We start from the raw sequence: 21,947 nt of genomic DNA, 5'->3' as shown, positions 1-21,947 counted from the left end.
TACTCCCATGGGACTGATTTATAAATTAGTGTTTGACTAAAGTAGCCTGAGAGTAGTACCTAGGCAAACTTTTTTCACTTTGCAATTGGAAAGCTAGCCAGCAGAGGGGGCACAAGTTAGTAAAATTTATCCTCAGGAGGTGATTGAGGAGTAGTGATACAACCTGAGGCATGTTCTGTATGAATACTGTCTCAAAATATATAGAAAAGAGCACCTACCTGTTGCTATGATTGTGTATACCAGAAAAAAAATAAACAATTGAATAAATACAGAGAAGAAGCAATCAGTCACTCGACCCTAGTCTCTTGATCTATGTTTAGCTCATGGTTTCTAACACAAGGGACAGCACACAAAATTAATAGTTTTTTGTGGGTGTTTTGTGTTCTTCCTCCCCCCCGTTTTTTTTTTTTCCTGAAGCTAACAGATACAAAGAAACATATCTTCTGGAGAAAGCCTTAAGAATCATATTAAGAAACATTCTCCTAGAATTTATCAAGGTGAGAGCTCATGCTTCCATTAACTCACCATCTTTTCCCTCAAGGCATGGGAAAATGCTGTTCCAGCAGACTTGTTTTGTCCTGCACTCATTCACACTCTGAAAGTCAGGGTATTGATGCTAATGATTTTGCAATAAGGATGGACACCACAAAGGATCTTTCCTCCATGAGGTGAAGGGAATTCAAAACCCAAATTGAGCTGTGTACAGCTATCCTTCCCTATAGGCTACAGCAAGGTTATTATAGACAAAGTAATTTTCTGTTTCCTAGGCAATTTTTCTTTAGTTAACTACATTACAAATATTTAAGAGTTACTCATCCGATGCTCAATACATGCAATAACCAGTTTCTTATTTGAAGTGTCTGAAAAGGATTACAAGGTAGTTACATGTGTTTTGCTTCAGTTCTTGCTGGTGCTACAGAGTAACAGACTTAACTGATTTTTGCACACACAGTTAGGACACTGACTCTATGGTAAAACTGAAGCATTTTGTATTTCTGGTGACTGGAGCAAATAAGTTGCAGGTTTAAAGTGCTAATATGAAACAACTGGCAAAAAAAAAAGTTTTTCAAAGGAGAACAAGTGTAACAACAGACCTTTCCTAAAGCCAGGAAAGAAATTACACTCAACAGCACACCAGTTACAGACTACTGAAGTAAAAGGTGCATTCTTGAAACAACTGCCAACTCCATAACATCAGTTACGCAAATTCCACTTAAGAAATGTAACATATTTAAGAAAATGGGATGAAAAATAACTTTCTCCAGTATATTTTTGAACAGATCTTAAAGTTACTTTAACTACTGAAGCTCCAAATATACATTATCATATACTTTTACTTGCTAATCAGGAAGCCCTAGAGCAAAAATTCCAAGGCCCAATCAGGTATTACTTAATTACAAGTATTTCAGGGACAAAACATAAATTGCATAAGAGATATCAAAACCTTTGAAAAAAAAGTCACAGAAATGTATTTAAATATGTATTATTATATATCAAGCATATCTGCTTGTATTACCTGAACTTGTGAGTTAGCCAATAAATTCATTGCAGATCTATCTCAAAATGTGCAACGAAAGCTCTGTGATGAGCATCGTTTTTGTAGATGCTATTAACTTTACAAATTCTGGGTTTGAAATCTGGTACTGAATGTACTGAAGACTGTAATGTATTAAAGACTTAGTTGTGCAGCTTCAGTCATCTTAGAATGCTAACGAAAACATTTGTCCTAAGAACAAAACCAAGACAAACAGCAAGAAGCACCAAAAAAAAGCTACACAAAGCAGCCTAAAATGGAAACTCAGAACTAAAGATGATCATCCTGTAATACAAAATCTCCCCATTGAATAGTGCACATGTGAAAACAGAAGGAAGCATTTTAGAGACCATGTTCATACTGAATAATACAGAAATGATGGATACACAGTAGGATGTACTACGACAGACTTCAAATCCCAGGATTCACTGGTGTTCTGAAGTTCCTAAATCACTCAAACGCAAACATTCCTAAATCAGCTTCTAAAACACTCCATTATAAAGCTTTGTCCTGTTCCTTTCGCCTAAGAACAAATTTAATTGAGTTCTAAATAATACATTATGTAAGTGATAACTTCTTGATTAACTTCTAAGTGCTCCAATTTAGATTAGGTCCTTGATAAGTTTCAAAAACAATTCACTCCTTAAACCTCACAATTTATGACATACCTATGTGACATTCTCAAATTGAAACAACACCATGTTCTTTGTGACCCAACACATGAACTCCAGTAAGGAACTGAACATGGAGAAGCAGCAATGAAATGAAGAACAAGAAGAAAAGCTACAAATATTTTCAACATGTAAGCACTGAAGTTTATAAAAAATCACAAGAACAGAAATATTAACATTTCTTTGTATTAAATTAATTGGAATATATAAGCTGCAAAACAACTGTGATTGCATCTTGTACCTTAATTTTAAGGTAATGGAAACAGTTGTTTAAAAAAAGATGCACCTTATCAGTTAGTTACAGATTAGCAAATGAATCACTACTGAAATCACTTAAATTGGATAAATCAGCCAACAAATCCTGGTGGTTTCCAGAGTTATTTGGCAGAATACAGTAAATACAAGCTGCTAAAAAAATACATTACATTTGAGCTTTTACACCCTTTTAAAAAACAGCTAGAATAACTATTCATACCAAGCACAACTACATCTTCAGAGCCAGCCCCAAAGAATCTGGGTTTGAAGATGATTTTTTTCATATTTTCTAAAAATATTTCTGAATGTTTTATTCCAAAAATAATTGACCTTGTCATGCTTTGGACTGAGTCCCTAATTACTGCAGCTTTTCTGCTTCACATCAGTGATTTTACATAGCTAGTCCTGGCTCAGTCTGTGGAATTGAGAGCGCTAGGCCAGGCCTCTGCTCTTCATATACTGGAGAAGGGTAATGAATTTCAGAATTGCCAGCATACCGAGTAGGGAAACATCAAATAACCCAAGTGGAAAAGCCAAAGAGAGGGATGTATACAAAATTCTCTACCCTTCGGGAGGTTATCAGCACAGGGTACTGACAAACTGACTGAAGGTAGCTTATTGACTCATGCATATAGGATGATTCTGCTGAATGATTGCTGCCCCAACGCTTCCCAATGATTCTCTCATGGAGTTTATCGCCACTTCAGCAGGAGCAACCTAGCTGTTAAAAAATTGATTCTGAACCACTTGAGTTCTCAGTCCAGCTTATTAAGGCACCTGAATCAATCATTGGTTTAATTTACTACATGAAGTCGCAGTCACAGCTTGCTTCAGGTTTGGTATAACTACGACCTTGTGAGAGGCAATAAGCTCAGGAGTGGAGGAGAGCAGAGAGCTAGGATGGATGTCACTTCAGCAGTCCTACAGTAATGCATGCAATTAAGCTGGTATTCTGGGATCCCAAGCCCCAGGGGTGAGGTAGGGCATTTGGTGAAGGAAAAGAGATAAACATACACAGAGTAAGTGGCTTCTTCAACAGAAGCAAGCATGTCACCTTATGTTGATTCTAATGACAAATATTCTAGATTTGTTCAATGTAGTTTTTTGGCTTGACATTGACAAAATGCACATCGTATTCAAGTCATTTATCCTCAAGCACTGTTAATGGGTTAAATTAGATTAACACTCAGCTCTCCACAAGCAGTAGCAATTGCATATAGGCTGAAAAATGCACACATTTAAGGAAATAGGGTTGGCTACACTGGACAGCCACCAAATATGATTATTCCGGTAAGTTTCCTGGCCCAGTTAACAACAGGACATTAAACATGATTTTCAGTACGTACATCCTTGAATTACTTTCAGAACCACATATTAGAGAACTAAAATGCACCAGTTTCTGCTAGATCAGTCTTACCAAAGGCCTCTGCCATTAAAGCCGTGTTATGTCTAGCATAATTCCTTATCTATTATTCTCATTACCTACCACTGCAGTGCTGCAAGATCCACATTTCAGAGCAACTAGAGTAGAATCAGATTTTGGTAAAACCTCCTGTCCTCTCCATACAACCAGAAGCCTTATCTGTTCAGTTTCCCAGTCATGCTCACTCATGTTTCCCCGACTAAAGTTAATATAATGCCTTGCAGACAGCAACTTCTTACCTATTTCTAGTCAGCTAGAGACACTAACTCAGTTTCCCCACTGGAAAAATGTAGGCTTTTATCTATAGTAGACTGTAGGTTTATGTAAGCTAGGGCAAATCAATTAACTGAGGCACAGACGCTATCTCTAGAATGAAAACAGGTACTTAAATAACAGATATTTGAGTTCTCATTATTGTAGGATTGAAGTGGCCTATACATTTTTGAGAAATCTAGTGCATTAGGGGGTCAACTTTACAGTAACAGAATGATTGAATACATCACTTCCATGTTAACTTTAAGATCAAGTATACAAGCAACAAAGCACAACAATATATTATAGGATTATCAGAAATGTCCTACATCTTGTATGTTTGTATCATTGACTAGTCCCATTTAAGAAAAACAAGCAAGGATCTTCTAATATGTAAGATTTACCCTAAATACACACAATCACCATCTCCTGTCTGAAGTAGTTTTTGTTGAAATGAGCCTGGCACACACTTGGACAATTAAACTTAGCACCACAGTCACACAATGCAAAGCGCACACTCCGTGGAGATCTCTATTAGCCAGATGCTAATGCTCACAGATCATATGAAATTCCAATCTGTTGCATAAGCAGATGAAAACAACTTGAATAAAGGGCCACACAGTACGATGCTAAAAAACACATGAAGTGCAAATATGTGTTCAAGCGGTAGCTGCAGATACAGACATACTCTATGAACTAAAGGACTCACTGTGTTGTTACAGGCACAAAATACACTCTAAAAAGAAAAGCAACAGCAAGCACGACTCTCAAGCAACACAACCAGTTTCAACTGAGCCTCAGTCAAGTAAAGTCAGATGCATAACGAGTCACAGTTCTTCTCCCTTCAAGCTTCAGAGGTACAGACTGTCTACCACAAAACTCCAAGACTGAGCATAACTATTCAGTAAGGAAAGGAGGAAAAAATTAAAGAGAATAAATATAACGAGACACTAGGGAAAATAAAAATACTTGTGCTTCACAAAAAAAAAACAAAAAAAAACAAAAAAAAAAACACTCCAGGCTCTGTATCTATATGTATTTGCTTCACATCCCTGACAACTAGTTGCCATTTGCCAAGTGCAAATACTTCAGCTATGGGACACACCTTTAAACACCTAAATAAGAAAGCTAACATATTCAAGGAGTCTATGACTAACACAGGCAGTTACACTGCTCAAGGCATAAAGGCAAGAGATACAATTTTGTAACTCCAAACTGTCCTCGGACTTTCTCTGCTGACTTTTTAGTGAGGCCAAGTATCAGCCTGAGACAGAAAGCTATATCAGCTGCTTAAGCATTGGCAGCCTGCCCCCACCTGATCCCTAAAAGTCAAAGTCACTGCAGACATGTTATGGCAGTGGCCCTTCCAGAACTGATTTATTGAAAATAAAGCACTTAAAGAACCAAAGTGGGCAAAGTATACTTAATATTTGGAACATGGGGATGTATCTCACTTCTTTCTGCTAAGAAAACAGATGGATGAGATCATTTTGGCCAAGAAAAAATATAGTGCTTTGTGTAAGCTTGTTTTAACTTTTTGTCTCTTCTTTAAAAATGCAATGGATTAGAATTAGACAAGTGATTTTAATAACATCCAAGTTTGATGTGATTATTACTCTTGAGACTCCATGAACTTGGTTGGTACGGGACAGCTGAAAGCAACGCAGTTCCACCTCATGTGGAAAATGTGGGGAAAAAGGACGGTGTAGCTCTCATTAAAGGACACCCTGAAACAAAGCTACCTAAAAATTAAAACATTTCAACAGTGAACAAAATGGCAGGTTTGTAAGTTACAGTATAAGCTGTATAAATTGGGAAGCAGTATTCTTAATTTCATCATGTATTACATCAGGATTGACTTTCATCAGCACTTCACATATAGACCTTGGACATAACAGGCATGTAAATTTACATTAATACCATTTCTAATCTACAGAAAATAGGCAACTACAAATAATCCTTTCTTACATATTTCTGCTATTGCCATGCTTCAGCTTGCTCTGCTGTTCTCTGTTGCCTGAAGTTTTCCCATTTAGTTTTGCTGGGGCAGGGCAAAAACAGAGGACTGGAGAGCTACACTAGGAGTGCAAACCTCTGCCTCTACCAACATGAAAAGCAAACTGCTTGTGCAACCATGCCAGCATGACGAAGCAGGAAACCCTAATCTAAACTTTGGTTCCAAATTTGGATGCACACTCAACACAGGCCATTCCAGTGCAGTGTTTATGGCCCCAGAACGCCAAGACAAAAGTCATGCTTGAAGGATTTTGACTTTAGAAAGCAAGGAATTCCAGTAACAACCCTCAAAAAAAAACAATCCAAATACAAAACTGCCCAAAATAACAGGTCACACAAAGCATAACATATACAAATATTGGGGACAATATTTTATATGGGTGTTTTGTTTTTTAAGGCTCAGTGCATCTTAGATGTAGATATGCACATAAGCAAGGAGTTAGTCTGCAATTCGTGACATAAAACTAAAGCTGAAGTGTGCCTAAATGCACAATTAGAATTGATCTCCTAAGCATGTTATCTATGTGTATTTCCAATATTAGAATATTTAAGCTATTATGGCAAAACACGCTGATCTGTAGAGACCAACGCTAAGCTTTACTGTGTGAACACATCGGCAATACTGTAGCTACATATTAGTCTAATCATATATTCAGAGAACTATAAAGTAGCAGTTAGCCTAAGATTAGATTGTTTGATGCTCATATATGATGTGACTGAAGCCTTCAGAAACCAAAGCAATATTAAAAAAAGTCATCCAATGCAGGACACCTTTCAACTTCCAGGTCAGAAATAGGTCTTTCTAGCCTTCCGCATGTTTTTGAAGTCTCAAAATATCCATAATCAATTGGTTTCCATTTGGATTTTAGTTTGCTTCAAGATTCGTTTCACTTTTCCACATATGTGAAATACGCTGCCAAAAAAAAAGGCTCTCACCAAGACTGGGCACAGCTTGGTAAGCCATCAAAAAAGTACTTCTGCTGCTACTTTAAATACAGAGTGTACCTTTCCCAACACTGCAAATGAAAAATACCTATCTCAAGTCCCCTTGGATTACAGAAGCATCATAGCTGGCCTCTTGGTTTCAAAACAATTATGTTAGCATGTGCTAACAATTGTTTAATATATGTTTAATATATTTAGTTATATTTGTTTAACAAGACCAACTCACCTCTAAGCAGGTTTTACCATACTGATACTTACGATGCTGAAGAATATGTCCAAGATACTCTATTTAGATAAAAAGCTCACAAAAAGCTTCTGCTACTGAAAAGAGTTGTTTCTACTGGCAATATTAAAATGAAGTTTCATCCTGAGAAAAACTGGAAGAATAGCTTGATACATCAACACCGAAATACATTAAAATAAGTACCAGTAGGTTCTCTTATCTTCTCAAGCCGCAGTTGATGCAATACTGCACACAAAAATCTAGTAAGAGACCCTCATTATACAAATAATAGGAAAGGTGAAACACATGGGGTTTCAGGTAAGTTTTAGAAGTTTCAGACATCCATCAGATTCATTTTGGTAGTGTTGCAATGGTGCTTTGCATGTAAGTTTCAAAACTCCACTGATACATTTTTACCTACCTGAGTTTACAGCTCATACTTAGAAACTTTGCTACAGATTGCAAGTTACCGAAGTAGATACTTAGTTCCACTCAGCCACTTGGTTACATTTTACTGTATTACATAATAACCACCTTCATATTTTCTGTTTACACAGAAAGAATCATTCCAGAAACATCTATTAGTATTTAACCCTTCCATTAACTCCAACAACCTGCATCCATTTGCCTTACTCAAAAACTCTGTTAAATTGTGACTGCATGCATGCTGCTGAGCAAGCCATATCTGTGAGATGTAGGAGTGTATTCCAAGAGGAAGGAAAACCTGCTAGTTATAGGTTTGGTATTTCAGACCACCTGAAATAATGGGGAAACTGAACTGGGGAAAATACGGCAAAGTCAATTAGCTAAGTGCAAACTGAGCCTATAAAGTGTTTTATGTGATGACTGTGAGTTTACTGAACTTAGCGTGTTTAAATTGCATTCTTCCTGAACATATCCAAATCCTGTGTTTTCTTCCAAAGTTTTCTGTAAAAAAATGCAGAAGGTGAAGAGGACCACTATTTTTAGCAAACAAAAAGCTGACACCTTATTTGAAGGTTCATTCTTCTGCTATCATAATCAGCACAAAGCACAGTATGCAGACTCAAGAATAATACAGAATTTACCCATCCGAAAGTGCTGCAAAAAATGAAATAGTCACCTTAAAATATATAAGCTTTCTAAAATCCTAATAAGCTGACCTCTAAGAATGTCACATTATTTTCCTTTTGTCTGTTTTACTACCTCCTTGCACATTTCTTGTGCTGTTGACAAAAACCATCAAAAATGTAGATCTAAAAAAAAAAAAAAATCCTAGGTAAGACAAAGGGTTTAGAGAGAAATAATATAGCACTAATATCAGAAACACCTTCTGAAAAAATCTTCCAGGTTCTTGATAATCTAAACATGTTGACGGTGCCCCTTTAAGACCTGAATGTGAAACACTCTAATCAGCTGATGTAGTTGTCCACTCAATCATTATCAACTCTGTATGTATTTACTGAAAAAGTAATAGCAGTAAATAGTCATATTAAAAATATGAACATCAATGTTGCAAGAACATATGAAGCAGGAGATTTTCCTCAATTTCAGAATTACCGTTCAGCCACCACTCTTGTTCAGGAGCTGAGCTGATGGAGAACTCTGGTCTACTTTGAAAGAAATCAAGCATAGTGAGTCGCACTGCCATTTAAACAAACAGTTCAAAGTTAGCAGGGGGACAAGACATCGTGCTGTTGAATGACATAACCAGGCAATCCGACTGAGTCTGCATCATGTCTTGTCATTTTTACATATGTTTTACAATCCACATGTGAAACAAATGGATCTTAGCAAATACCTTAGAAGCTTGTCAATGCAACCAAAAGCCAAGCATGTTAGTAAAAAAAGATATTAAGCCAGATCATTTTTTCAGGGAAAAGCTTAATAAATGTTTAGATTTATTACTTCATGCAATACCACACCTAAAATAATCTGTCGCATTTTCTAAAATTATCTGCTCCTCCCACTCTGAGATAATCACTCTTCAAACATCTGCTATATTGAAGTAAACTACTCAGTTGTTCTGTGGACTTAATATTTTAAACTGCTTAAGAAGTGAATCTGAGTGAAATATTTTCAAATGTAACTGAGCATTCCGATCATTTTTATTACCCTGAATTTGTAAGTTCCTCATACTGTGTATGTTTAAGATCAGATTTATCTTAAGCTAATTTTAGGTAGTAGACTTCAACGATAGGAAGTTTGACAGATATGACATTGTTCAAAGGCCAATGTGAATCTGAGGCATCTTAACTGCCCTGGATATCATCCTGTGAGTGCTGATGGACCAGTTAAGTGCTTCAGAATTTAATTTTATTTATGAATAATCTGCTACTTTGATCAGTAGAGCCAGAATGGGAACCAGAGACTTCAGCAGCAGATGATTTGGCACTTGCAATCCATCCATCTACTTTTGCAGATGCTAAAAGAAGGCAGAAGTTCTGTTCAGTCACTTGACCGAGCATTTGAACACCTCTCCAGCAGTCTGTTCAACATGTGGACAGAGCAAACAGCACGCATAATCATGGTGGGTTCAATCTGAGAGAGATTTGTAACCAAAACACACCGGACAAGAATTGCTCAACAGACAAAACAGCAACAGCCCACAATAATGAAAACTAACTAGTCAAGAGAGTGACAAGTCAGCTTGCCTACTTGACAGGGCTGTTGAGCACAACTTCGCTCAGAGAAAGCTTAAATACTTGGGTTTAAACACTGTATTATCACTAGCAAGAGCAATGGTAAAGAGCAAGTATTCCATGTACATGCCTACAATGGCAAATGTTCTAAAAAGCTTCACATAGCTCACGTAACTAAAGAAAAATGTCATAAAATGGGAAAGGTTAGCACACAGATGTACAAGAGGACAGCAGATGGTAATAGACAAAAAAAATAGCCATGTGTGGAACTAGCACTTTTTTTTTTTTAAAGTTTCATCACCAAACTGGCATTTTAAAAATGTTTAGACTCACTTGATCACCTAGTGGCAAAGCCATACAACGCAACACAAGAGAGAAATTTCCTTCCCAAACAAACATGGCATGTTATCGCAAACTCTGCTCAGACTGGAAAGGGGAGGGGGAGAGAGAGGGCTTATTTTCACAGCCACATTCCCATGTTAAATACCAAGAGCAGTAACTAATCCTCAGATAGCAGATGATACATTACATGGAAAAAAAAAAATGAAAAGGGGAGATTCAAGTTAGCATGTCCCATGTGAAAAATACATTATATACTTTGCCCAATACTAATAACGTGCTTTATAAAAAACAAATCCAGGGTTTGATCCAGTGCCAGAAAGTACTGGATACTCTTCCTAAAGCACATATTTAGGCTAGAGTCACTGGCTTATAGGAACTCACTACTGAGCAAGAGAATTCAGGCCCACCCCAAAAGAAGTCCTGCTTTAAAGGGACAGCTGCAACACAGACATTAGGAAAGCACAGCTCCTCGAGGCTTGATACAGCATGCAGGTCTATGAAAATACAGGTATTCAGAGAAAAGTTGTAGTAATCTCGTTAGAAAGAAAATGTTTTTAAAAAGGTGTGTTCCACTCAATACTTTTGGAATATGCAGTGCTGCTCAAAAATCAGCTCATCTCCCAAACCGTACTTATGTGATCATACAGCACTGTATACATAAAGCCAAGTTTTCATGACCCCCGTCAGGCTCATCAGTTAAGGTTCTGAAACATAAGACTTGCTGGAAAAAAAATTACAAAGTTTAACTGAGAAGATCAACTTGGAGGCCACATCACCGTTTAAGAACTGAGTAACTGGGGGGGGGAATAAACAGTCAGGTACAAAACTATCAACATCAACTACACTTCCTCAAACTATCTGATCTCTGCTTACTTTTGAAGAAGCCCCCACATCACGTATTTCATGAAGATGCCTCTTTAGACATTTAGTTAATAGCTGTCCCTGAGAAGTTTGTGTTTTGTTTTTTTCCACCTATTAACAGTCAACCTACCTGCCCATAGTTGTCTATGCCAGTTACTAATCTATTTAAGTTTAATAAATCAAAAGCTGTCCTTAGGGACTGGCCAAGAGTCGTAAGTCCTTCAGCTTGAAGGTTTTTCAGTTCATTCATAAACGTTGCATGGTTTTCCTTCCAGCCAGCCTGAAAAGAGAAACGTGAGAAGGCATTCTTCAGACAGAAGCTTTGTAAGGAATCAGGGTTTTCTGTTCAGCAACTAAGCAAGACACTTTGTAGGCGCATGCAGCTCAGCAGAAAGGCAAAATACCTTGGAAGTTATGAGCATTTAATGCCATTATGGAAAGCCTCAAAATAGTTTAAAATCCTCACAAGCTGGATCTATCTGATGATCCAAAGGGCGAATTTCTGTGAAGCCACCCGTGAATAGCCCTCGCAGCTATCTGAACTCCTCTGCCCAGCCTTGAAGCGATCTCCAACAGGTTCACAGCCCTGTGTCATGCGGCCCCACCACCCCCTCGCCTTATTTCCCCCCCTGAAAAGGGCAGGACAGAGGGAACCTTCCCCCCCCCCAGCCATACAAACTCTCCTCGGAGTTGCTGTCACTTCTCCCAACTCGAATTAAATATCCCCCACAGTTCATTGCTGCTCACAAACCACACAGGGGAGGGACAGAGGAGGGGTGGGGGGGGGGGGGAAAAGAAAAAAAAAATAATAAAATGTCGGCCATGTTGATGTCAGCGCTGCCGCTGCCAGAGCCCGGGCGTGCGCTGAGCTGCCCGGCCCGGCCGAGGGGGCAGGAAGGAGGCAGGGGAGGGAAAGGAAAAGGGAAGGGAAAGATTAGCAGGGGAGGAATGGGGAGGGGGGGGGGTTACCTTGATAGCGTAGGGAGGCTCCTCGAAAGTGACCAGCATGTACCTGTCTCCCCTGCTGGCCGGGTCCCGGGCTCGGAGCTGCGGTGTAAATGGTGGTGGGGAGAGGAGGGGGGGGGGGGGGACACAAAGCAGAGGGTGAGGCTGGAGGAAGAGGAGGAGGAGGAGGAGGAAGGCGGGGGTGCAGGAGCCCCCCCCCAAGCCCCAGCCCTCCCTCCTCCCCCTCCCCTCCCTCCCCGGGTGCCCGCACACCGCCGCCCTCGCCCCCCGCAGCCCCCCCCCCTTCCCCTTTTTTCCCCTCTCCCCCCCCCCATCCCCCCCATCCCAAATTCGTTTCTCTCCCCTCCTCTCTCTCTCTCTCTCTCCTCGCCTCCTTGCAGCCGGTACCTTCATGAAAGTCTCTACAGCGCCTTTGGCTATGTCCAGATAGGTGGTGCCCAGGTGGGTGCGCTGGTTCATGGAGGCGGACGTGTCTATCAGGAAGAGTAAGATGGGCATAGTGCGGAGGGGCCGGCGGCCGGGGCGGCTACATGGACCGGGGCTATGGGGGGGGGGGAGGACCAAAGGGGGAGGAAGAGGAGGAAGAGGAGGGGGGAATGAGTGGCCGTGAGTGCTGTGCACGGGGAAGGGCGCCTCCCCGCCGCCCCTGCCCTCAGGGCGAGGGGAAGGGAAGGTGGTGGGGAGGTGGAGGGGGGGTGGGGGGGGCAGCGCTGCCTGCCCTGCCCTCCTTTGTGTGCGGGGCCTGCTCAGCCCAGCACGGGCTGGCTCATGAGGGAGCGGCGGGGAGGGCTGCGCCGCTGCTGACCTTCCCCCCCGCCGCCGCCCCGACCACCACCACCACCACCTCCTCCTGCTTCTCCTTCCTCCTCCTCTCCTCCCCTCCCCTCCCCCTGTTGCTGCTGTTGCTGCCGCCCCCCCCCCCTTTCCGAAGTTTCGGGCGGAGCAGCCGCAGCACCGCCGCCGCCCGCCCCCCTCCGCCTCTGACTGAGGCGCTGCCGCGCTCGCCGCCGGCTTTTAAAGCCGCCTGGGCTGGGCTGGCCACGCCCCCAGGGCACGCGGACACGCCCCCACGTGACGGCCTCCCCGCCCCGCCATTGGGCCGCCGGGCGGTGCCTCGTTAGCATATTCAAATAGAGGGCGGGGCGAAGGGGATACGGGGGGGAGCGGGGCCCGAGCGGCGGCGCCGCGCATGCGCAGTGTGTGTGTGTGGGGGGGGGCGCCGGGTGCGGGCAGGGGGGCGCCGCTCGGCAGAAAATGGCGGGGGGGGGGGGGGGGGGGGGGAGCGCGGGGGGGGGGGGGGGGGGGGGGGGAGCGCGGGGCGGGGGGTGCCGCTCGTCAGAAAATGGCGGCGGGGGGGGCTGCGGCGGGGCTGAGGGGAGGGAGGCGGCTCGGCCCCACCGGGAACGGGCTGGGGAGCCGCGGGGTGAGGGGGAGACGCTCTCCTTGAGGCTGAGGGAAGGGAGGCTGAGGGGGGGAGCCGTGCTCCCGCTGAGGGGCTGCGAGGCGCCCCCTGAGGCAGCGCTTCACCCGTCTTGATGCCGGCTTTGCCGGGGGGGAGGAGAGGCCCCCTGAGGCGCTCCGATCCCCAAATTACCCCTCGGGACAGGAGGCCGAGGGGGAAAACCCAAAGTCGGGCTGAAATCCGCCGGCCTGGCTGAAGGGGGGCTCGTTTATCAGGGAAAAGTTCAGCCTCTGGCAGCCCGACGTGTCCAGCAGGGTTCGGCGTGTGGCAGGGAATTCCGACAGACTCGGTCTGATCTTCTGTGTAAAAATAAATAAATAAATAAATAAATAAATAAAAATGTAAAATATTGGCCGGCCCTCGCTGTGACCTTTTCCCCTACGTGCAGGCGGAGATGAACATTAATGTGCCTTTGATCCGTGCTCAGGCACTCTTTTGAGTTTACTTCCTATAAATCATACAATCGTGGAGCGTTTCCAGCCAATTAGCGATGAAGATCTGTCCTCGGTTTTTGTTTGCTTGTTTTCCCCCAACAATTGAGTCTCTGCCGTTTCTGCTCCGCTAGCCTTCGAGCGCTGACTCCAGAGCCATTTTTTAGCATAATCTGTTCAGGGGGTTGCTCCGCATCCTCTCTGCCTGATGTTTTTCTCCCGATCCGGCTGATGTGCTCCCACAGCCGCTGCTCTCGAAGGTACGAAGCCACTGTGCTCCCTCTCTCAAGATAAAATTGGCAGTGGCCTGGTTTGATTCATTTTGTTCTTCCAGGCAACGTTTCTGTCTTGTTAGGCAAGAGCTGTTTCTGGCTTTTTTTTTTTTTTCTTTTCTTTAAGACTAATGAAACATTAGTATTTAGTTTCTAGGAAGGCTGGAGAGAGAGGGGTGGAATTGTATTTCCATTGCAGTTTTTAGGCATTCTTAGGCCTGTGAGGATGATATTTTGATATTTTGGCTTGCCCATTGGCATCTGCAGCCTGTGCCATCCATTCTGAGGCGCTGGAGCAACCCCAGGGGTGCTTCCTTTTATCCCAGGTCACCCCTCGGAGTCCTTCTGAAGGACTTTGGGAGTTGGGAATGAAACTTGATTTTTGGAGTGGGTACAGGCAAGTTGTGACAACCGTATTTCTTCAGAAGCAACGTCCTCTGCTGTGAGTACTCAGCGTGGATCCTGCGGGCAGTGATAAGCCCAGCCGAGCTGGTGTGAGTCTGAAGCCGCTTGCATCTTTCCAGCCATTCAATTTCAGAGCTCCAGTGGTGGGGCTGTGTCTTGTGACTGACAGCAAGGCTGTGCTGGTCCAGGGTCTACTGCTTAATCTGAGCCCCTGCTGCTAGAGGAAGCAAACCAGCAGGTGCTGCTGAGGCCATGTTGCTGGATTGCCCTGGAATCCAGCTGCATACCAGTCCCCATTGTACAATAAAATATTTGGTCTGTTGGAGAGCCTTGGTACAACACAGTCTCTTGCTGTCTACATCTGTGGTTTGGGATGCCTTTTGTCCCCTTGGCTCTCCACAGAAAGTTGCACGCATCTTCTGGCTCCCTGTCAGGTGTGCGGCTCTTGAGGAGGTCAGCAAGGTTGCCTACTGCTAGACTAGTAATTATCTCCCTAAGGTGGTGGGATTCGAGTTGTTAAGTAAAGGCCGTGGTGCTACTTTAACAAGTCATGGCTTGGGATTTGTAGCTCCTTTGGGGAGTAGTGTTGAGTGAGTGTATGCTGTTGGCCTCTTAATTGGCTTCCTTTTAAATCTCTTAGACAGGCACGTTCCTCAGACATGCCATCTTCTCTCCTGTGTGTAATATCATTGATGTTTCATTGACTGGCCTAATAAAAGAGCACCTCTTTTATGTGTCAAGCCTCCATCCTCTTGGAGAGCATTCTAAAACTCGGAAACTTCTGGAAAGTAGCCTTCTCCAAAGTGAAGGGAAAAAAAAAAAAAAAAAGGGCGTTTTAGAGCACTCGCCTTACTAGGAAAATGTTGTGAAAGGCAGGCTGGGACATGCATGGAGACTTCACGTAAATCCTGGAAGGTCATTTGGAATTTTTAATTTTTCTGTTTGTTGCCAGTAGGGGGGGCGGGAAGAGAGGGAGGAAGGCATTAACTCTTCGTGGTAGACTCGGTTATAAACCAGCTTGAATTCTGGAGTCACCTTGAAAAGTGGATGCAGTAGGCACACCGTGTTTTTCCCACCAACGTGAGGGGAAGGTGGGACCGAAGCAGCTGGGCCTCTCCTGCTCCTAGTCCCTTCAGTCCAGAGATCGTCACTGATAAAGGAATCCCACCGACAAAACTTATATGCAGCTCTATTGGGATTTATACAAGCAAAAACACTTTATGAATTCTGTACGTACTCTCTTTTTGCTATTATCTTTGAAGCCATTTGGAACATTCAGTTCTCCCTGCTCCTGTGCATGTTATATTAGATCCATATTAGATCCCCTATAGGGCAGAATCAAGGCTGGTTTTGTGTTGTCTGTGGTAGGCATTAGTACTTTTCTGCTGGGAGCTGGCCAATTTGATTAATATTGAGAAAGATTCTTTCAAAGAAAGATAATCAACCCAAGCCTAAGTCTGTATCAGCCTCTTAATGCGAGAGTCATAATGGCTAGTGCTGCCATCAGAGCCACATTTATAAATCTGTACAAGGGATTTGCTATGAAGGAACAAAACCCAGTGATATTAGTGCTTATGCTCATTACTGGGAGAGCTGATGCAGCTGAGCAGGGAGAGAGCTTGAGACTATCACTGAAAACAGATGCGTTTTTGGATTCAGCCCTTTTACATGGTGGGCAAAATTATACCCCTTGTACAGGCTAAATGAGGCAGTTCTGTCTTTTCTCCTAAATCTAGATGAATTATTTCAGCATGGTTCTGTCTGAAGGAATACCTCTGCTGTATTGATAATGCAAAGGATAATTACAAAGGATTCCTGCATATATCCTGCGAAGGATTATTTCATACATAATTTTTGTTTGTTATTTTTCATCCATGAGGGAGCTTGAACACAAATGTGTATCTATGAACACCCATTTTCTGATCTTCAGTGTGGGCATTGTCCATTTGAGGACAAATAAGACAGTATTAAAAATGCAAATTTTACTTAAAATTTAATTCTAACTCAATAAAGCAAAATAAGAGGATAAAAAGATGCCTGAAAAAACATCATTTTAAAAAACAACTTTGGTGTCATTTAGTGTTATTATTTATTTATTTATTTATTTTGTCTTGAAGATAAACAACAGCTTCTCCCAGTCGATAGCCATGAAATTATTGTTATATTATCAGATTGTGTTAGGCTTATTTTGTCTGTCCTGAACCACAGGCTTGAACTAGAACTGGCAGTTCAGCTTTGATTATTTTTTTTTTTAATTGGTTTTCTCCTTCAGACGGAATTGTTTCACAAAGATACAAAGATCTTGGTCAGCCCAGGTTCTAGTGACACAGGTAAATTTTTCAGAGCCCCCATGAGAATGCAATTCCATGGTCTTGTAGATTATCATCATTAAACATGTTTTATTTCCATGCTTAAGAGTCTTAAATTTTCCATTGGTTAATTTTATTCTACTGTTCATCACTATATATATATATATATCATTCTGAGTATTACTTATTATTTTTTAGTACTTGTATCCTACTCCTTTTAGCCTTCCTTCAGCCAAGTTCTGTGCATTCAAGTTATTTGCTTTCTCCATAAATAAAATATTATTTTCCACTTGTTTTGGACTTGAATAAATGAGAGCTTAAATTGTGGTTTGGGGTTGTTTTTCGTGAGTTTCTCTTCAGTGATTTTTGACCCTGCTTTTTTTTTGTTTTTTCCTCTCCCTGAAATTGTTACCTGTAATTCAGGTAGCTTAGATACATGTATAGAACTCCTCCTAGATGAGTAATTACTGAGAAGATTGGGATCACATAAGATGTAACCCTCAAAATTTTTCAGAAAAGTGGCATTGAGAAAACTGGATCTCAAATTTTTGTGTGTATTCTAGGACTTTGCCCATTTTTTCTTCTAAAATTTGCAGAGGCAGCTGTCTGCCTTTGAAACTGTCTAGCACCTTTTAGAAGTCTGTACTTTGGCTTTCCCAGCACCAGAACACGGCGAACCTACACCGCTTTGCGGAACGATGACCCCTAAAAGCAGTTGCTTTCTGGCTTCTGTTGGCCCATCTTCAAAGACAGTTTCGTTTTCATTGCCTGGAGATCGGGAAACCCAGAGGATAGCCTTTGAAGCTTCCCAGGGATTTTTGTATTCTCCACCACCACTTCAGCCATCCAAATCCCTTGCTGTTTTCTGGCTCGGTAGTTGGAAGCAGAGTGAACAGCGGTGTGCCATCCAGGGGCAGCATAGCTAATGCGGGCTTGCAAGGAAAGCAGGATTAGAGTAGTCTGAAGTAGTTTGTTTTCTAAATGTCCCGGCTGAATGTGGGCACTGAGAGATGAAGTTCATGAATATTTGTGAAGTACTTAAGCTCTTGGAAAGTACGTTATGGTAGAAGTGCACAGTAAGATTATTTTCAGAGGAAAAACTAATCTCTTTGAGGACCATCTGTGCTGTGACAGTAGAAGTCAGTCAGTTAATGATTAAGAGGTTGGAAGGCACCTGAGTAGAAGAGAAAGATAAAAATCAAATTAAACTGTATATTTGATACACGCTTTTCCTTTGGTATTACTGGCCTTAGATTGAGAGGTCTTCTAGGCAGCGTGTTGTCTTCATATGTATTTAACAGTGTTTAACAGAGCAGGACCTTTTCTACCTGGTACTGGGAGGGAATATGAAATTTAACGTGGAGATAACTGCTTCAAACAAACATGGCAAAATTACAGTTTTAATAAGGTAGCGCATGTGAGAATTCAAATAGATTTACTGTCTTCATATATCCTTCCTGATGCTTTACATTGCTCCTTTCACTTAAGGTAGGATCCTGGTCAAGAACAAAAACCTGTCTCAGCTCTGAGCCTTTAAATTTATTCTGCCCCTTGGGTATTTCAGCTGGCAGTGTCAAGACCCAAAGAGAACAGAAAACACTCCCTAGCATATAAAAGCTAAGGTATTTTTACCTTTTTTTTTCCCCCCTCCTTTCTTCTTAAACTTATTTTCCATCCCTGAGATGCCGGCAGCAGCAGGCAGCAGCAGCCCACTTGATTCCTGCTAAGACCAGAGTGCCCAGGGAAATGCAGGTACAGACTTCTCATCTTCCCTCCTCTCCCCAGGCCATGAAAACAGGAGGAGGCTTCTGCACTCTCTAAAACAACAGGTCTGAGGAGACCTTTGCTTATTATGCCAGGGAAGTAAGAATCCTGTCATCGGTGTGGCCAGAGATAATAGTTACATCAGTCGGGTAGGCTGAGATTGCTTGTAGCAGCCCATCCTGGTTGTGTTTGGTTTTTCTCGTCTCATTTTTGCAGCCCGGGCTGAAAGCTCCTCTGGGTATCCTAACGGGTTAATTCAGCCCTTCCTTTGCACAAATACATGCAACACACGGTGTTGCCATGTAGGCTCTCCTCAGGATGTCAGGAACAGAACTAGGATAATCTTCCCCCACAACACCATTTTTAAACAATTTTTTATTTTTTTTTTCAGAGAGCTGTTAAACCTTCCAGGAGGAAAACTTTCCCTGGGAGGTCAGTGCCCTGCCCGTACCCGCCGATCTGCCTGATCCCACTTGTCGCCGTTCCAGAGATTTCTTTTGTTTGTGCCTTTAAGCATTCTTTCTTGCCTTCACTGCAAAGTTTCAGTAGCCCCGGAAATCATATCCTTTCTGAAGGGTTGGACCCTCCTGCACATTTCATAGCATAGCAACGTAACTCTATTACCATGGATCCCAGACACAGGCGTGCAGAATTTATCTAACTAATCGAGTGGTTAAGGGACACCAATCCCAGCTACAGGCAGCTAGGAGCATAAAGTGGTTACAGCTAAAAGATATTCTACAAGCACTTCCCAGAGAAGCAAAACATGTATTTTTTTTATTATTCTTATTTATTTTTAACAGCCAATGTAATGGGTATTGTCTTAGTAAACAAGAGGGCAGAGTTATTCATTCATCCCTAAAATGTTTCCCACTGAGGTAGCACACCTGCATGTGGTATTTGAGAGCTGGGAGCTCTTTCCCTAAAATACTGCCATGCTGTAGAAGTTTATTATCCAGCCTTTACTCTAAATGTGATTATTATGCCTTGCCATCTTTTGCCCCAAATCACAACGCTGTAAAAGAAAGACGCACTTGGTTGCTCTCCGCAAGGCAGCTGGCACGACTGGTGTCAAAAGGAACATATACCTCGCGGTCTGACTTTTGCCATTTAGCAATTAATGAAAACGTATCAAGTCTCAACAAGCAGATAATTGGAAACCCGAACAAAAGCCCTCTCTAAAGCACAGACGTAGGTCTTCTACAGTAAAACAAACCTGATAAAAATATAAAAAGCTTCTAATCCAAGGAAGAAACCTGTCCATCTGCGTTCTCTGACTTCTAGCACCTTTGGCTAGACATTTGGGACCATGTGCTGAGCATGTTATTCAGAAGGTACAGGTGAAATGAAAGGAGAGGGGTTTTATTTCTGTTTTTACATGCACATTGAAGCCCTGATATAAGACCTACTTGTTTAAAAGGTGGAGAGCCTTGCACAAGGATGTCAAATGGATGCCACGGCGGGCAAATCTGCTTTGCACTGACTTGCAGAAAAAGAAGTGACTTGTAGAAATATTTCGAATAAGGAAAGACACTTAAAGCGTTGCTTTGAAAAGTGCAAAAGGATAATTCTTACCAAGTTGAAATCACAAACGCATTTCTCATGAGGAAAATTTTAGAACAGAGTTGAGACCAGCTTATAATGAACCCTGAATTGCAAGCGTAACCCTTCTTCATAATAACAGCCTGCATCCAGCAGCGCTGTTTGGTCAGCAATGGTTCTTTTGTTGTTGGAGATGGCTTTGAATTTCACGATGTTGCAATCGGAAAGCCTTGACCGTTTCAGGATCAGCTCTAATATTTTCCTGTTGGTAAGCCATTTGAAAGCCAATATACACTTTATGGTTATTTTCCAAGCACGGTTCCAAAACAAAAAGCCCAAGAAAGCCCATCCCGTAATTCAGGCTGACGCTAAGCGTACAGTTGGCCAATTTTGGCAAAGCATATTGTGTACACTGGTTGTGTGATGAATTAACGTTTCCTCTGAGATTGTTCTGTGCCTTCCCTCCCCTGAGATATTTCTATTTGCTGCTGTTTCTCTTTTGTGAGGGCCTCGATTCTGTTACAGTCGTTCATGTCTGACTGGGTTATGTGGGTTGTGAATGCACAGCTCGCACTGATCGATATAACTGTGGTCTTGAAGGAAGATGGAGGTTAATAAAGCAATGGAGGCAAATCCAGGCTTTTAACTGTTATATCCATTGCACCTATTTTCAAGGTATTGTGATTTTATTTATTTGATTTTATTTGATTTTCCTTGATCATTTTTTTTCTTCATGTCTTCCATCTCACATCCTCTCTATCTTACCTTTTCCTTCAGAAAAAAGTTACAGGATTTTTTTCTCGGTGTTTCAGCTTAAATATTCAGCATGCCTCTCCTCAGCTGGCTGAGGGAAAAAAAGCCAAAACTACTAATTTGCCCTGACAAGTCTTCACTCTCTGTGTTTTTGATGATTGGTTGTGCTCTGTGCTTGACTTCAGCAGCAGCTAATAAGTAACTCCTGATCCAGCAAAAGCTTCCAAAGGTTGACAGATATCACTTGAGCTCTCATTTCAGAGGTAAGTGACAGCCCTTTAACCCAATTACAGTACAGTGCAGCAGAACTGGGCTCACTTGTGATCTTCTCCCAAGCAGCTGCTGCAGTTAAGTTACAGGGAAAGGGGCGCTATGCCTTTCTCAAGGGGAGTTAAGATCTGTTGTGCTTTAATTATATATCACTTGGAATGCTCCAAATTCCACCAGAGTGCCATTTTTTTTTCCATTGCTGCATCTGCTTGTCATTCCCTAAGTCCTTTTTTTTGTATTGAAATCTATTACCCGTGTGCTAACGTGTTTAACAGCAGTGTTCACGAAGACATTTGCAAATTTTACTTTTGTCCAGCTAGCTTTATCACACTGTTCCTCTAATTACCATGACCAATTTTGCCATAATGTCAGTTACTTTGTTGAGAACGGAGCTGTAACTGTGACCATCATCTAAAGCTGTTCCTTATCACACTGGTAGCAATCCAGCAGACCACTGTCACTAGCACCAAACTTTCCTGTAATCCTGACATCATCATGAATTCCTCCCCGACTGGCAGTAAGAGGGTCTTGCATGGCTTTTTCTCCACTTGAATTCTGTGTTTTCTGGATTGTGAAATTGCCCTCTGCATAATTCAAGAATCATTTCATGATCTATGTTTAGCAGAATTT

General features: G+C 42.1%; 1 protein-coding gene across 1 annotated transcript in view; it reads right to left on the bottom strand.

Annotated features, from left to right (window-relative positions):
- Positions 1-12,958, bottom strand: part of INTS6 (integrator complex subunit 6) — a 42,511-nt gene extending 29,553 nt beyond the window's left edge. Inside the window, exons 1-3 of the mRNA XM_084294013.1 lie at positions 12,497-12,958; positions 12,113-12,190; positions 11,274-11,423 (exon numbers count right to left, since the gene is read on the bottom strand). Coding sequence (XP_084150139.1) covers positions 11,274-11,423; positions 12,113-12,190; positions 12,497-12,607 — 339 coding nt within the window. The 5' untranslated portion in view covers positions 12,608-12,958. The remainder of the gene's footprint in view (positions 1-11,273; positions 11,424-12,112; positions 12,191-12,496) is intronic.
- Between the last annotated feature and the right edge of the window lie 8,989 nt (positions 12,959-21,947).

Source organism: Netta rufina (assembly GCF_964035555.1).
Source record: "Netta rufina genome assembly, chromosome: 1".
Classification (NCBI taxonomy): Eukaryota; Metazoa; Chordata; class Aves; order Anseriformes; family Anatidae; genus Netta; species Netta rufina.
This window is presented reverse-complemented; position numbering and strand designations above follow the sequence as displayed.